Source organism: Saccoglossus kowalevskii, chromosome 5 (genome assembly GCF_978046115.1).
Source record: "Saccoglossus kowalevskii chromosome 5, keSacKowa6.1, whole genome shotgun sequence".
In the NCBI taxonomy this organism is placed as follows: Eukaryota; Metazoa; Hemichordata; class Enteropneusta; family Harrimaniidae; genus Saccoglossus; species Saccoglossus kowalevskii.
Genome location: NC_140645.1, coordinates 34,896,368 through 34,913,665, shown reverse-complemented (window position 1 = coordinate 34,913,665; position 17,298 = coordinate 34,896,368). Strand labels below are relative to the sequence as shown.

Below are 17,298 nucleotides of genomic sequence, written 5' to 3'. Positions count from 1 at the left end.
GGCGTCAAAAGCTGTATCTGAAGGGGGCACCAGGTTGGACTTACACAGGAACAAAAAAAATGCGATGAGGAAAGCAGACCACAGCGTAACGTGCAGCGGGTGTGTAAAGTCCAAGAGACGATGAATTTGAAGAAGGATATCCGGTGTGATAGGCAACTTGCAGTGAGGCCGGTGTGCTTTTATACGCTGTATTCCCCGGAGAACAAGGAGCAGGAGCAGTCGAGTAAAGGTGGGGTCTCGGTGACGAAAAGATGCAGCAACCGAACACCGTTGGGGTAGTGTGCAGATAGATGCTGTGCTTGAAAACGAGCTGGCGAGGAACTGTAGGTAGTGAATAATCGTTCGTGTTGTGGCCGGAACTGGCTGGATGTGATAAAACGGCAGAAAAGGAAGAATGCACGCCATTGAGTTGTAATGTTGTGCATTGAATCGGAAGCAAAAGCTGAGTGTAGTGAGCGGGACACCTGATGGTCCAGAGCGGCGAGCACTGCTTGAATACCTGCAGAAGCGAAAAAGAAAATGCTACAAGTTACCAAGGATGAATAAACTGGTACGTTTCTGAGGTAAAACGACTTCTGAGATGCCAAAGTTTGACTGTAACTCTTTCACACGAGACTTGTGAATGCCAGATAAATGTGAACGGCTTGGCGCGTCCGCGACATTGCTCCGATCGGGGATGTGTACAGCCTAGAGATTGAATTCGAAATGTGCTTGGAAGTATGCGATCTCCCGCAAACAGCTAAGTTCGAAATCTGAATGGGTACGATGAGAGTTGATCAATGCAACCATTGACGCCGCCACAGCCTGAAAGACATGCGTCTGTACACACGACAGTTTCTGACGGGGACCAAGGTTGGGTGTGCATGATAGAAACGCCATTATAGTCCTGTAAAAACGTCTTCCACCATAAGAGGTCTTTGCAAAACTCTGCTCCGATACGGGTGTGGAAATGATTAGCAGTGAATGTGCGAAGCGTGGACAGCATGCAGGAAATAAACAAGCGACCAAGGAGAACACAATTTGAGACATAGGACAAGAGACCAATGAGACTTTGTAATTCTGTGTGGAAACAAGGTGAGCGATTGTCCCAGTTGGATAGCTCCTCATGAATTTGAGTGAGTTTGGCGATGGGTACGGCAATGGTCATGTTGACTGTGTCAAATTCAGAACCGAGAAAAGTCATACTAGTAGCAGGAGCACATGCTTTAGCCACAGATTCTTGAAGGCCGAGCTCGTTTAGTGGATTTCCTAGACTCTCAAAAGCCGCAGTAGCATTGATTGGTGACTCGGCTCCGTCAAAATCGTCGATATAATTGATCACCTCGTGCCCTTGGTTGCGTAGGATGTGACTCACTGCATTGGTTGACCGTTGACACATTAAGGCCGCTGTGCGTAAGCCAAAAGGTGGGGAAACGTCAAAGTTTCCCTTTCCAAGAAGGTGGTAGTCTCCCGGATCCACGCAAAGTTGTCGGTATGCCCTGCTGAGGTCCCGTTTGTAAAGGAGGCAACCGGAACCAAGTGTATGGATGCGATCTAACATGGAGTCAACCGTAGGATATCTGAGCTTGTAATCATCCCCAATGTAACTGTTTCCTGGGATGCCATCTTTGACCGAGTAGCCTTCTGGAAAACTTATGTCCACGACCATGCGACAGGAAGATTAGCCCTTCTTAGCCACAGTTATTAATGGTGAGGTAATGAGCGGACGAGACAATGGTGGAGTGTCGAACGGTCCAACGGATGTGTCGAGAGATAGCTCCGATTCCAAAAACTGTCCACGTCCACGAAGTTGATGTCGCTGAGGACCGCCTGCGATGTTGGTGCTTTGATCATGCTTGATGTCAGTGTGGTTGTTGACTGACCGGAGAGAGTGAGATATTCAAACATAACTTGTTATTATCGATGAAGACTGTGGTGCTGAGCTTGGGTAATGCTGTGTCCGTAAATGACAACGGTGATGTAGCTGCTGGTGGCGTAGGTGTGGAGCCCCCTGACACGCTTGTGATGACTGAAAGTGTTGGGTCAGACCCGGTGATGTTGTTGCTAACCGAATCGAGCGAGATAACACTATCGTCCAGAGATACGTGTATAGGCGTTGATCTAACAGGGAGGTCACAAGTTGTTGATGTGGTGTCTGAGGGCTGCACGTGGAGTCAGAGGGCTGCACGTGGAGTCACGAGGAGATTGGTTTATCGCGGTGCAGAGGTGACATGGACGTGCCTGACTTCTGTTTGCAGTCTTTTTCGATGTGATTATTAAAACGATTGCAGGTAACATAGCAATGGTTGCAAATGTGTTTAAATTTGCATGGATCAAATGAGCAAGAACCTTTCTCATTGAAAGCTGTATACACTAATACAGGCAAACCGTCCAGGCTGGAGGTATTTCTGTTGCCGTCCGTTTCTGGGTGACTGATTTCAACTTGTTGGCTGAGAAATCAAAAAAACAGTTCTTTCACGTCTGAGTAATCGCTGTCCCATGTACATCTGTTATCATCGATTAAACGAGCCACTGCCGCGTGACAGCTCCAGACAATGGGCCATTTGTACAATGGTATTTTAACAAACAAATTGGCCCTTTTGTTCTGCTTTGGGCATGGATGGGTCCTACAGTAAGAGCGTGTAGCCCTGTTGAAATTGTTTGAGTGATAAGTCGTCGTATTTTAGTTCATGTGAAGAAAAAAATGATGGAACAAACTGTTCTGGAGATTTCAAACCAGGCAACTTTTTCCCAGCGTGACGCCCGGGGGGAATTAACGAGACTGTCGCGAATAATGTACTCACCGGCTGGGCCTTTGTTCTTAGCCTCGTGTCCTTTGTTCGCTCCAATGGTGTCAAAGTATGGTGACAATTCGTGATCAACCTGCGATCGGAGATTTGTCATTTTGCGCAGTTCCGCTAGTGAAATGTCAGAGATTTGGTGAACAGAAGGCGATGTGCCCTGTTGGCGCGTGGGTGATAGGCCTGTGGTTGGTGGATGTGCGTTCAGGGAACAACTTTTGAATTTCATTTCTAGCTGAGAGATTTCTGCCTGTAATTTTTGCTTCGCGATTCTCGCCAACAAGGATTGTTTCCGGCGCTGCAAAATAGCTAACTTGGTCGACTTCATCCCCATCTGAAAACTCGTCAAAATATCCATGTGGTTCCGCGTGTTCGGTGCTTTGAGGTGGAAGGAGACAACTTAGGGACGGAAGTGATGAGATGTTCGGCGAACAGCAATTCTCTTCCTCCGGCGGTGGACCGGTGCAGAATTTTCCGTGCTTGCCCCAGGTGTTAGCTTCCACATCGAGCTGGCAGCCAGAGCATGTTGAGCGACGCTTATATCTTGGCATAGCGAGAAAGTAAAATGAAAATAACCATAACAGAAATGGCTGGGCACGAACAGCGTGCGATGTAAACAGTGCATGTAAACACAACGAAGCAAATGGACTACAATAATCATGCGCAGTGGAGAAATGAAACAAACGAACGAAGCTTATGCAAATGAAAAGTATGCAAATGAATAATTAACAATTTTGAACTGCTTACAAAATACAATGGTTCATCCCTGTATTTGGTGTGCTCTGAACGAAATCCCCAGTAACAGAGGCCAACTCACCACGTTGTACAGTACAGATGACGTCATTTTGGATGCCTGTGGGTCTTTTAGGTCTTTTGGAAGCTTACCGGATGATTCTGTCGTCTTCTTAGAGGTGCCTTATCTAGTTTTTACGCCTTGATCCCTTCTATAACGTTTATCAAACACTGTATAAAAACAGATGCTGTAGGAAACTTCTTTACAATATTGACATCGCAGCAATAGAGCTGAAGTTAGCAGTTACTTGGCGGTATGCTAGGGGGTCGCTCAGTGTTGCAACAAATTAGATGGCCACACAAAGTTACACAGAGATTCTACTAATGTGTTTGCTCACGTTCAGTATACTTAGTTTATCTAAGCAAACAAAATAAAGTGCTAATTCTATTAGAAACAAACATAGAGCTGGTACTCAGTCAAAAATATAGCCAAGTCATTTTTAAATACATTGTTATAGCAGACAGTGGGGGATTAAATGAGGACTTTTAGAAATATATCACAACTGTTTGTATGTTTGAAAGCAATTTTAAACGCTTAATCTGATAACTGTAATAATAAAACTTGGTATGCAAATGTACCTTGTAATCAACATCTGCATTGCCCTGCAGGTCAGGAATCAATTTGTGTCAAACATAGGTGAACTGTTCTACAAGGTCCATTTTCTTATATAACAACTAGACTGGAGGGCAATTTCTGGTGGCGACTAAGAAAACGCATACATTTGAATTTGTTAGTAGTATTAAAATGTCATGCTCCTTAGCATAATTACCACAGGTGCAGACTACTATATGTATGTCTTTGATAGAGGGCGCAAACACATAGCTGAGGTTGTTAACACGTTTCTACCAAAATAAACAACAGTCGATATTTTATTCAGTTTCAGGCTCAGATCGTCCATATAAACATAGAAGAGCATAGGAGACATTCATGTCGGTGACATTGTCAAAATTTATGTTTTCTTATAATGTTGGAAATTCCATATCACGTGATCTAATGGTCATTGTGTTTAGATCGGTTCAGTGCAGTGGCTGTGAATTCTACGAATCTTTTCGTTTTTGTTTATATTCGCCCAACCGCGGTGTGCACACATACCGATGTACCTGGGTTAATATGTAGTCTGTACGTTCACGGGCCAGTTGTGCAATATTCCATCCACAATACTGTCAGTGCGATATCATGTTTACATTTTGAACATTAAAGTTGCATTACCACTTTTTATGATCTGTATAATTTTCCACTAATTCCTATAATATTAGATTGTGTGCAATTCATGAAGAGTCTTAGCCAAATTTAGATTATGCAAGTGAATCATCTCTAGTTCATTTATCAATTGTATTGGTGGGACAGGGAATTATGCTTTCACACAGAGTTGAATGACACAGAAGAGGTATTCTGAGTTGTGTGCACGCATGAATATCGTGCGTTTATAACTGGTGTTGAAATATATTTCTGTTTCTCTGTGAAAACACCAATTGACGTAGCACGTGCAGACACGCATGATTCCCAGGCCAACTTACCTGGATTTCAAGCTGGTCACAATTTTGATTTTCCCGCCAAATGACAAACTATTATTAGCAGGTTAAGACTTTCAAATTTGCGCGCGTTACTTGAGAGTTTTGTAAATACTCCTCGATAGACATAAGTCGTGACGTCAAAACATAAGGTTCACGATATTACAATAGAGCACAGTAATCACATCCAACCAGTCACACAGCAACAGCTACACGTTTTATTTTTATCTTTGGTTCTACTTCATTCAAACGTTCATCGTTTCACCTACAATTGAATAGAGGCAGCCATATACGTTCTATTGAGGTTAGTGGTAACTTTTTGTAAAAGTAGTGTATTGTACATCTATAAATATAGTGTGTTCATAACACGAGTTTCAGTTTATAGGTGTTTATCTCTGTCACGGTGTGAACGCAGTGGGAGAAAAAACGTATCACATATATAATGCAGTAGTTTAGTGGCAGGACGGCATTGAAATTTAAGGAAAAATTGACCAACATATATTAACATTCGATAAAACCCAGACATATGAACCGAGATTAAATATGACGTAGGATGCATTATTTGCTAATCGTTGACTTTAAAACTAATAAAAATAACTAGACGTAGATATGGAACTTCCTTGGCAGTATTAACTTATTTTTATTGCGAGTACCACGCTAGTTGGTTACATTCAAATGTAGATGTTCGTACTTGTCACATTTAGGTCGGTGACATTACCGTAATTAATGCTGCTGTTAAAGGCGGGAAATTCCATATCACGTGATCTAATGATTCAAAGTTTCCCGCTCGCGTCAGTTTAGTAACAATTCAACGAAATATTATGTTACTATTTATAGACGTTCTACTACAGTGTGCTCACATACCGATAAATCAATTGACGCAGTGAAAAATACTCACTCCATGATGCAATGACCTTGTCAGAAATTCCACGAAAAAGTTTCCACTTTATCGGTTACGATTTTCAAATTTGAGTTTTGTAAACAACCCCTTATAGATGTAAATCATGATGTCACGACCACGGTATAACAACAGAGTTACGCGCACTACATTTCACAAAACCTCGAGGTATTTGCTTTGGTACCCCCTCAATAAGGTTAGTATCAGCGTCATAGAGAATGTTTAATGAATGTGATCGAATCCCTCCCGTCCCAGCAATCGCATTTGTTAAGTGACACAGAACAGGTATTCTGAAATATCGTATATTTATAACTCATGCTAAGTGTATTAATGTGTATCACTGGTTATACATCTATGCATGCGGCGATAGATATGCATCACGTGATTTTAGTCCGACAATGTTCAGTGGTTAATGTTTGAAAACAAAATGTTTATCTACAAAGAATATGCGCATATTTGTTAGGCAATTCGTGATAGTGATACCACCTTATTAGAAGTAACGCGACAAATTCGGCGCAAACAAACCAATATTTCCAATTCAATCAAATAATACCAATTCATATTTGTGCATCGCTCTGCGTGTAAATAAATTAACGCGTAGGAAAATACAAACCATGTGATGCAGTGGCCTAGTCAGAACAGAAAATCCACGAAAAATTTGCGCGTTTTATTTGAGAGAGTTTTGTAAACAACCCCCGATAGACATAACTCATGATGTCACGACCTGTGGGTCACGGTATAACAACAGAGCACGGTAATCACATCCAACCAGTCTGTCATGATACAACAACAGCTACACGCATGGATATTACAAAAGCTTGAGTTATTTTAGAGTTGTGTCACAAAGTTGTAAGCGTTTTCTTGTTTGCGCTCTCGTAGAAGAAAACATTCAGGGCACACAATATAGTTGTAGATCAACGTCATTTATTGTGAAAACATTCAGGGCACACAATATAGTTGTAGATCAACGCCATTTATTGTGAAGGTTTCAATCGGTAGATACAGTAGACATACGGTAGTTGCTACGTGACAGCCTCACGACTACACCTGGAGGTGCATGTCGTTGGACAACAACGACTAACCAAGACGACGGACTGACGATGACGACCTCGGATGAAATCACTCCCGTTCTATTATAGGAAAGGGTCCCGTGGTATTCGTAATGTACTTAGATTGTAATTGCAAGCAGTCCAGTCGACATGTAAATATCATTGTAATTGAGAAACTGTGCGTATATTAGTTGTATTGAGTAATTTGCAATCAATTCCAAAGTAATAAAACATCTCAAGATAACTGAAAGTTAGGTAACGCTTGGTAACCTTTTCAAAATAAACGAGAATAACATTGACTTCACGGTGGCCTTATATATGGTTTGGTATCATTTGAGTTTATCTCTATAACTGATGACAGTTTGTTCAACCTAATTATAATGTTCGTTGTCGGTCACTACAAGCAAAACTACTTGTTTTGTTCAGGTTCATGACGCCATAGACGCGTCCGCCTCAATCACTAAATGGGGGGGGGGTGTATGGTCGGTAGTACCGCTAGTTCGTTGAAACATACTAGAATGTGGTCATGCGCCTCGTCCATCTATGCGTATGCTCTACAGAGTGCGTTCTAGCCCTGGAATTTGAATACGAATTTTAGAACGCGCACGACGGGTAAATCCTGACCCTTCAAAATAAATTAGAATGTCAAATATAACTAAATATTCACATGGAAATAATTTTATAACGCAATATCAGAAAAAATCAAAATATGTTTTCAGAATTATAATATTAAAAAAACACGGCTCTTCGTCAACGCTTATATTGGTAGTAAAGTTGAAAATTTACGCATAGCAAAGTGACGTAACAAAAGATTTTGTAGTGTATTTTGTAGTATATATGAAAGCATGTTTTAATGAGCTAATGCTCGGTTGTCTCATCGTCGCCAAATATGCAAATTTTACCCAGAGAGGTCTTACCAAATACGTTCGCCTGCAGTGTATAGCCCCTAATTTGATTGTAGATAAATCAGGATATTGACATTATAAAATCTATCAGTTTAAATTCTGTATAATGATGTCCATTGTTAGTTACATTGACATGGAGCTCTTTGTAATTCGTTACTATTATTATTTATTTCAGACAAAATGCACTTGTAAAATGAATGACAATGGTAAAATAAATATTTTTTTCTCCAGTGTTGCCACAAATTAGATGGCCAAACAAGGTCACTGTTACACAGATAATCTACTAAAGTGTTCGCACACGTTCAGTAAACTTAGAGATATAATTTATCTATGCAAACAAAATTAAGTGCTAATTCTGTTAGAAACACACATCAAAACTATAGCCATTTACTAAATACATTGTTATAGCAGAAAGTGAAGGCGTTAAGTTAAGTCTATATATATAAAATATATCACAACTGTGAGCAATGTATATTTTACAGGAATGTTTAAACAAAATACGCTCAATCTGATAACTGTAATTTGAAAATTTAGGGATGAAAATGTCTCTCGTATTATGTAATCAACATCTGCATTGTCCTGCTAGTCAAGGGTAAATTTGTGTCAAAGATAGGTGAACTGTTCGACGGGGTTCATTTCCTTATCTAACAAGGGAGGGCAATTGCTGGTGGCGACTAAGAAAATGCAACATTTGAATTTGTTAGTGTTGTATAAAATGGTACTAGTATGCTCCTTAGCATGATTTTCACAGGTGTAGACTAATTATGTAAGCCTTTGATAGAGGGCGCAAACACAGACGCCATCAGCATAGCTGAGGCTATTAACAAGTTTCTGAGATAAACAACAGTCGACATTTTATTGAGTTTCAGGCTGAGACCGTAAATATAAACATAGAAGAGCATAGGAGACATTCAGGTCGGTGACATTGTCAAACTTGATGTTTTCATACAAGATGGGAAATTCCATATCACGTGATTTAGTGGTCCATTGATTTCAGATCGCGTCAGTTTAGTGGTTGTAAATTCCACGAATCTTTTCGTTTTTGTTTATATTCGCTCAACCGAGATTCACATACCGATGTACCTGGATTAATATGTAGTCCGTTAACGGGCCAGTTGTGTGATGGTCCTTCTACAATACCGTGCGATATCATGTTTACATTCTGAACATTAAAGTTGCATTACCACTTGTTATGATCTGCATAATTCTCTCACTAATTCCTATAATTTTAGATTGTGTGCAATTCATGAGGAGTCTTAGCCAAATTCAGATTATGCAAGTGAATCACCTCAAATTCATTTCGCAATTATATTGGTAGGACAGGGAATTATGCTTTCACACAGAGTTGAATGACACAGAAGAGGTATTCTGAGTTATGTGCACGCATGAATATCGTGCGTTTATAACTGGTGTTGAAATATATTTCTGTTTCTCTGTGAAAACACCAATTGACGTAGCACGTGCAGACACGCATGATTCTCAGGCCAACTTACCTGGATTTCAAGCTGGTCACAATGTCGATTTTCCCGCCAAATGACAAACTATTATTAGCAGGTTAAGAATTTCAAATTTTCGCGCGTTACTTTTGAGAGTTTTGTAAATAATCCCCGATAGACATAAGTCGTGACGTCATAATCTAGGGATCACGGTATTACAATAGAGCACAGTAATGACATCCAACCAGTCATACAGCAACAGCTACGCGTTTTATTTTTATCTTTGGTTCTACTTCATTCAAACGTTCATCATTGCATCTACAATTGAACAGAGGCAGCCATATACGTTTTATTGAGGTTAGTGGTAACTTTTTGTAAAAGTAGTGTATTGTACATCTTTAAATATAGTGTGTTCATAACTTGAGTTTCCGTTCATATGTTATCTGTGTAAGAGCGCAGCAGGAAAAAACGTATCACATGATGCAGTAGTTCAGAGGCCGGGACGGCATTGTTCAGAAATTTCAAGGAAAAAATTATCAAAACATATTTACATTCGAATAAACCCAGACATATGAACCGAGATTACATATAAATTTAGTGCATTATTTCCTAATCGTTGACCTAAAAATTAATAAAAACAACTAGATGGGTTAGATAATGGCCCTTCATTGGCAGTACATGAATAAAAAACAATCAAGGGCAAATATAATAAGTTCAACTTAATTTTATTACGAGTACACTTGCTAGTTGATTACATTCAAATGTAGATGTTCGTACTTGTCACATTTTGGTCGGTGAAATTACCGTAATTAATGCTGTTGTTAAAGGCGGGAAATTCCATATCACGTGATCTAATGATTCAATGTTTCCAGCTCGCGCCAGTTTAGTAACAATTCAACGAGATATTCTATTACTGTTTATAGTCGTTCAAATTAATTTTGCTCAAATACCGAAAAATTAATGGACTTTGTCAGAAATACTACGAAAAAATTGGTCAAATCAGTTTCCAGTTTATCGGTTACGATTTTCAAATTCAATTTTGTATACAACCCCTGATAGATACAAATCATGATGTCACGACCTATGGGTCACGGTATAACAACAGAGCATGGTTATCGCATCCAACCTGTCAGTCATGATACAGCAAGAGCTACGCGCACTGGATTTCACAAAACTTTGAGTCATTTTTTCGTCAGGTTTACTCATATTCGTTGTTGGCCTCTACAGGCAAAACTACTTGTTTCGTTAAGGTTAGTATCAGTGTCATAGAAAATGTTTAATGAATGTGATCGAATCCCTCCCTGTCCTAGCAATTGCATTTGTTTGACAGGAAATTGTTCTCCAGAGGAATAGAGTACAATCCCGTATCGTTAAGTGATACAGAACAGGTATTCTGAAATGTGGTATGTTTATAACTCGTGCTAAGTTTATATCTGTGCATCACTGAGTTACATTTATGCATGTGGCGGGAATTACACATCACGTGACTCGGTGTTCTGGGTAGCTTTGTCAGTAACTCCACGAAAAGGTTGATCAAATTAATTTCTGCGTTTGCATAATTCCAGTCCGACCTATTTGAATATACAGTACAACCTGGTAAAATGCACATTATTTTTTCTTGAAAACACGCTGTGTTCTACAATTGCTATGAAATGATAAAATTTTTTTATTTACACAACATTTCGACCGCTGCGTGACGAATTCGGCGCCTAAAACAAACCAATAATCCCACGACATATAAACTTGTATAAAATGTATCCATGCGACAGTACACATAGCCGAGTTGTTTACTGATATTCCGAGTTATGTGCATGTACATTATTGTGTGTTAATACCTCGTGTTTTAATTCACATTTGTCGCTCTGCGTATAAATAAATGAACGCGGCGGAAAATACAAACCACGTGATGCAGTTGCCTCGTCAGACATTTCACGAAAGATTGATCAACTCAGTTTCCACTATAATTGTGTAAACAACACCTGACAGACATAACTTATGACGTCACGAACTAAGGGTCACGGTACACGGTATAACAAAAGACCACGGTAATCGCACCACAGTGTACTCACATATCGATAAATCAACGAACGCGATGACAAATACTCACCTCGTGACGCAATGTCCTTGTCAGAAATTCTACGTAAAAATAGGTTAACTTGTTTTTAAATAGTTTTTTGTGCCAGGCCACAGTTCCAGACATTGGATGTCACTGTTGTTTCTCCTGACTTTGTTTTGTATGTACAAATTTCAAGTGCTGTCACAGATGTCATATTCATGTTTGGGACTACATGGCATCAAATGGCAATTTGTTAATGCGCTACCTGGCGTCACCCATGCTTGGTCGAACACAAGCACCTGCGGACCTTAACCAAGGTTCCCCCAAACTCGCATTTGTTAGTGAATGAATCTCGGCCAGTGGATTAAGCCTGCCCATTGAGTCTGTGGTACACTCACTCAGGGTAGGGGTCGACCCTTTGATGTTCAGTCTAAGGTAGGATTTGAACTTGGGTCTACCGGTCATAAGTCTGATGCGACAACCACCGGAAGGTCAACTTCAGTTTCCACTTTATCGGGTACGATTTTTAAATTTGAGTTTTGTTAACAATACCTGATAGATATAAATCGTGATGTCACGACCACGGTATAACATTATAGTAAGCACATCGAACCAGTCATATAGCAATAGATACACGCACTGGATTTCACAAAAGCTCGAGTTATTTTATCTTTGGTAGCATTTCATACAGGTTAGTATCAGCGTAATCGAAAATGCGGAGGGAAATACACATCACGTGATGCAGTCCTCTGGGTGGTTTTGTCAGGAATTCCACACTACAATTGGTCAAATCAATTTCAGCATTTGCATAATTCCAGTCCGACCCAGTTGGAGAGACAGCACAACCTGATACAATGGCCATTAATTATATTTCATGACTAGTTGGCCCTTGAAAACACAGTACTCTAATTTATAACAGATTTTTTCTCCACTCCTTTGTAAAATAACTAAACAATTCAAAAACCACCTATTTTACATAAAAAATATGTTGGCTAACTGTTTTCGTTTTCTAGTGGCAGTATAAAAAATAGCAACACAATGGAATTTGTTCATTTAGCAGAAACGTGACGTAATTAATGTTAAACTCTGTGTTATCACACTTTTTGGATAGAGTGTTGCAATGGCTATAATTACAAGTAAAACATTATTCGTCATTAATCAGTGTTATTTTTTTAACCAGCTTTTTCTGTTTTGACAAACGAAAGTCTACTACATTCCGAACTGGAGGTCGGGATAACACACTATAGGCAATTCCAAACAATGTTTATACGTCATAACAAAACATAGGCAGAGTTCTGTTTTAGTCCATACAGTCCATTTTAGAAGTCATAAATACCTGTCAAAAAGTACGCAGTCTTTATCAGATGGCGCACATTTCAACCTATGGGATTGGCTCAAGTGTGGAATTACACCAAGTAGAAATACCAGTTGAGCTTGTATATCTGAATAAGTCAACAGATATTCTCCACAGTGTCCACATAGGTTTCGGAAGAGCTCTGCTGGGAAGAGTCGCATTGCTGCTTAAAACGAAGTCCAGCTAGAGTGTAATTCTTGCATGCAAATAGTTTATGAGTAGAGAAACTCAGAGAACAGGAAATCGGAGAGAAAGTGGCGTTTCCATCTGTATTTCTGGATGTCTTATGCAGTGATAGTGGGTGAATGTCAACCCTAATTTTCAGTGGCTCTGTGATTACAGCAGATGGCTGATTTAACAATGCTGATATACGTTATAGTAATTCTATCTATCAACGTGTGTATATTCAAATTGGCTACTGAATAACGCTCCTCCTGTATGTGAGTTGGGATCTGTAATCAATGCGTGTCCCACTCTTTCTGAATTATAGCGAGTGATTATGAATATTGGTCAAAACGTCTTAAAATATTAACGAACTTGTGAAAACGCTGTACCTGTGTAATCTGTGAACACACACCCAGACTACTAAAATTGTTGAACAGCGCCGTCACGCTGTACCTGGGTAATCTATGGACACACTTAGGCCCTGGCCGTCGCGTACTAAATGGTATTTACTCCGTTTACACAACAGAATTCTATATGTGCTAAACTACTGCCCCCCCCCCCCACTGGTTAACAAGAGATTATCTTCTATGCGTTTACACTTTGTTCAGAGACGAACGGAGCATCCCTTAAATAACATGGCTTAAAACGATTTTGGTGTCGTGGTTGTGTAACTGTTTATTTACATGGCACGATGCATATCAGAGCGAGAGGAAAATCAATGCAGAATCATGTAGTCATTGGTGGGACGAGATAGTTTTGGCATCCTATCAGAGCTCAACCCAAAGGTATATTAGGGCCAAACTTGGCTCTAGCCGAACGCATATACACCGTCATTTTTGACGGTTCGCACCGGCTCGAGCCGTTGGGCTCAGATAAAATGCTGTCATGTAAACGACAATTATTACATGCTTCGTATTCAACGTGTCACCTTAAACGAACTTACTCACCATGACGTAGCCGTTTTGTCAAAAAAGTCAACATCCCCCTCAACGTGAGTTTTATTAGATACATGAGACGAAGCTTGTTTCTGATATAAGAATATTGTAAGAAATCTAAATCAATATGTCACAACATAATGGTCATCGTGTCACTGAAACAAAGTAAGACAAGCACAACCTATCATTTATACAACGCTATTGAGGGTCAAAATTCGACCAGAGGTAGGGGGCAATCACCCCATCTGAGGGTCTAGGGCTTTCATTTTTTTTACTGTATATAGTAGTGCCTCATAAGTGCAATAAATATCGTCAAAGAAAACTGTTGACAATTTAAAAAAAATGCTGACACGGCCAGTCGATATGAAACTTAGTATATAGCTTCGTCTAACCTATTATATCAATTTAGTTTGGAAAACAGAATTTGATTGGTCCATTAATTTGTTCGCATTCTTGAATTTAGTGTACGGAAGCGGCCATTTTGACCACTTTGTGGCAGTCCAGAAGTCTTAATTTTTGTTGTGTTGCACATGTAGCCGATGCCTATCCTTAATGATATAAAAGAACATTATAGGTCACGTAACTTTTGCAGCTATTTTTTTTCGAAAACGAGGCTAAATCCTTTGAAATTTTGCATAATCCATCTACATGCATAGCTCTTTCAAGTTTGAGCCAAAAACGTTGATTGGTCACGTGGTTTGGCCGCTATTTTGTATTATTAACAAAAATTACCAAACGTTTGCGCATTTCTTTCTCATTGGTGCTTCAACAAATTAACTGAGAAAAATAATGTAGTTTCGATCAGTCACGTGGTTTGGCTGCCATCTTGGATTATAGAAAAAACTGAAAAAAAAGTTTAGGCATTTGTTTCTCAAAGGTGCATCGACAGATCAACTAAATAATTATGTATATGACATGTCTGGTCATAGCCTTATATGAAAAAAAAATAATAAACTTGTTTGTGCATTCTAATCTTGAGGTACATTTTGCCAACTGAATGGCACATGGCTAGATCCTGTGTCTGGGTGCCCATGGGTTGGGGAATTCTAACCTCATTAATATGCATAACTGTTATATCTTAAGCACTGCAACAGCAAGGAAGATGAATCCTGTGTTATTATGACAATGTTGAACAAGAGATTTGATTGTTATTTTGCAGATTTACCAATGTAAAGACAACGCTATCACGTGATGTTTAGCTGACACTATCGTAATGCACTACATTATATAACAATATATATATTGACTTTAGATATCAACTATTTTTTTAAACAATGAAGTATTAAACACGCATCATCAAATCTTGGCAATCCAGGGCATGCGAGAAGGTTTCACGGAATCAGCAGGCATATATGTTGACAATGTTGATATTTTATTCGAAGACCGAAAATGTGTATATTATTATCGAACCCCATTGAAAGGCCGGTATACCGAGAGATGTTACTCGATTCACAGTTAATATTCCGTGATAACTCGACTCCGACCGGGGTTATTGCTACTCATTCATATCAGGATATTTTACCCGTAGAAAAGAGATGAAAACAACACAATCATTATCAAAATTTAGGAAACAATAATAACCTTCAAGTTCGCGGTTCATGAGCTTCATGAATAAAATGAATAGGCCGGGGACTAGAATTTTTTTCATTTGAAATACAACGACTGACAGCTTGAAGGAAGCATAAATGGAATTAAATCTAATTTTGAAAATATACTGATTTAATGTAATTATCTGCTTTTCATCCTGGAGTACAATTCAAAAACTACAACCCACAAATAGCGGTGCCATTTAGACGTGGCTTGTATAAGTCCAAACCTGGTATCATCTAATAACAATCAACAATGTGTTCATGTCATTGATATAACGTTATTATACATTTATATCAATTATTTATTTTTGTGGAAATAAATTACTAAAGTTTCCATCTATGTATGTCCTTGCCCGTAGTGAGCTTACAATACCTAGCTTCAACTCTTGATTTATTCAAAACGACACTTATCAACCGGTAATACCTGTCATATGACACATACTTATTTCGATATATGGCTTCTTTAAAAAGGGCATACAACCTCCCAACCTGTATATGAGGGCCTAATACTAACTTTAGAAGGTGTATGTGGATTTCTAATGATGTAACTACCTGAACCTGTTAATATCATTATGGATCGTTTCAAACTATGATATTTATGATTATTCTTAGATATGCCAAAACAGAAAAGGAAGCAAACAGGAAAACTACGAAGTGGCAGTTTGACTAAATGGTTAAAACCGTCTTGTCGTGCTGAAAATGCTACTTGTGTGGAAGAAATTTCAGGAGTCAAGGTCAGATCATATTTCCAAGCAAACTTCATTTTTGTATTAAAACCCCAAAACTTCGCCCAATCTGAAATATTTGTTATTTCTCAGACAACTATTATTAGTTTTCTGAGGTTATTTCTTACAAAAATGAGTGAAAAATGAAAGTGTAACAAAAGACAACTCCCGGGGCCACGAAATATAATGAAACATGGTTTGCCGAAGGAGTCATCATGCCTTGTTTGAAAAGTACCTCAACTTTGAGGGTAGTTGTATGCTAGATTCTAGACTTAACAGTAACTCATTGTGGAAGCATTTTCCTTCACTGCGTTATGCGTGTAATCGAATGTAAAACGAAACAAACAAAAGTCATAGTATCGTAGTGGAGTAGTCGCGTCAACACATCGAAAAACGCTGGGTTTTCCACGCTTCTAATGTGCTATATACTTTTGATGACAGTCAATTTTGAGGAAGTAAAGATATCTCAGCGCCATATACCTCTCTGAAAGACAGGGATTTCGAAATTGAACTGTAAAAACAGGAAATCAAGCTCAAAATCAAATCATTCCATTATTGTGGCCCCGCGTCTTGAGAACTGAGATATATGACACTTTGGTATTTGTAATAACATCAAAAATGGAAGATGTGTGACACGAATGTCGATCAGCAGTTTTTAAATCACTGACGTTTTTTTTTTTTTAAGAATAATTCCAACAAGACCGCAAGAAGCGGAACCGATGCTAAAACTACGAGTCCTGGTAGATCGGAGAGCAGCACTTCGTGTAGGTGCATTATTATTTATTATTGTCTGTCGATGTTATAGAGTTAAATATTAAATATTGAACGAATTAAATCCGGAAAAACGACAATTCAGCTTGAAGATATATAATACATTTTGATATTTTTTTATTCGTTTTTTTAGATCAACGTAGACACGGTCCGCACAGACACACGGACACAGCAACACAGGTATGCCAAAAACATAATTTGTGGATGAACATGTGTTGACAATTTCACTAATGTGTTGGTATTTATTCTGGATACCGTGATTGGTCCATTATTCATTTCATAAAAACAAAGATCATAAAGATAAGAATGTAAGAATGTGGTTATAGTAATT

General features: G+C 39.0%; 1 protein-coding gene and 1 long non-coding RNA gene across 4 annotated transcripts; one reads left to right on the top strand and one right to left on the bottom strand.

Annotated features, from left to right (window-relative positions):
- Positions 1-739: 739 nt before the first annotated feature.
- Positions 740-1,648, bottom strand: LOC144363611 (uncharacterized). Its single transcript, XM_078014241.2, has one exon. The coding sequence runs from the start codon at positions 1,646-1,648 to the stop codon at positions 740-742; it is 909 nt and encodes a 302-aa protein (XP_077870367.2).
- Positions 1,649-5,265: 3,617 nt separating this feature from the next.
- LOC146746092 (uncharacterized) lies at positions 5,266-17,241 on the top strand. 3 transcript variants are annotated; one of them, XR_014929574.1, is made up of 4 exons: positions 5,266-5,388; positions 16,084-16,205; positions 16,882-16,960; positions 17,101-17,241. It is a non-coding gene; the product is annotated as an uncharacterized LOC146746092 (long non-coding RNA). The 3 variants fall into 3 exon arrangements; XR_014929573.1 differs by lacking the exon at positions 5,266-5,388 and adding an exon at positions 5,909-6,178; XR_014929575.1 differs by lacking the exon at positions 5,266-5,388 and adding an exon at positions 10,469-10,622.
- Positions 17,242-17,298: the final 57 nt, after the last annotated feature.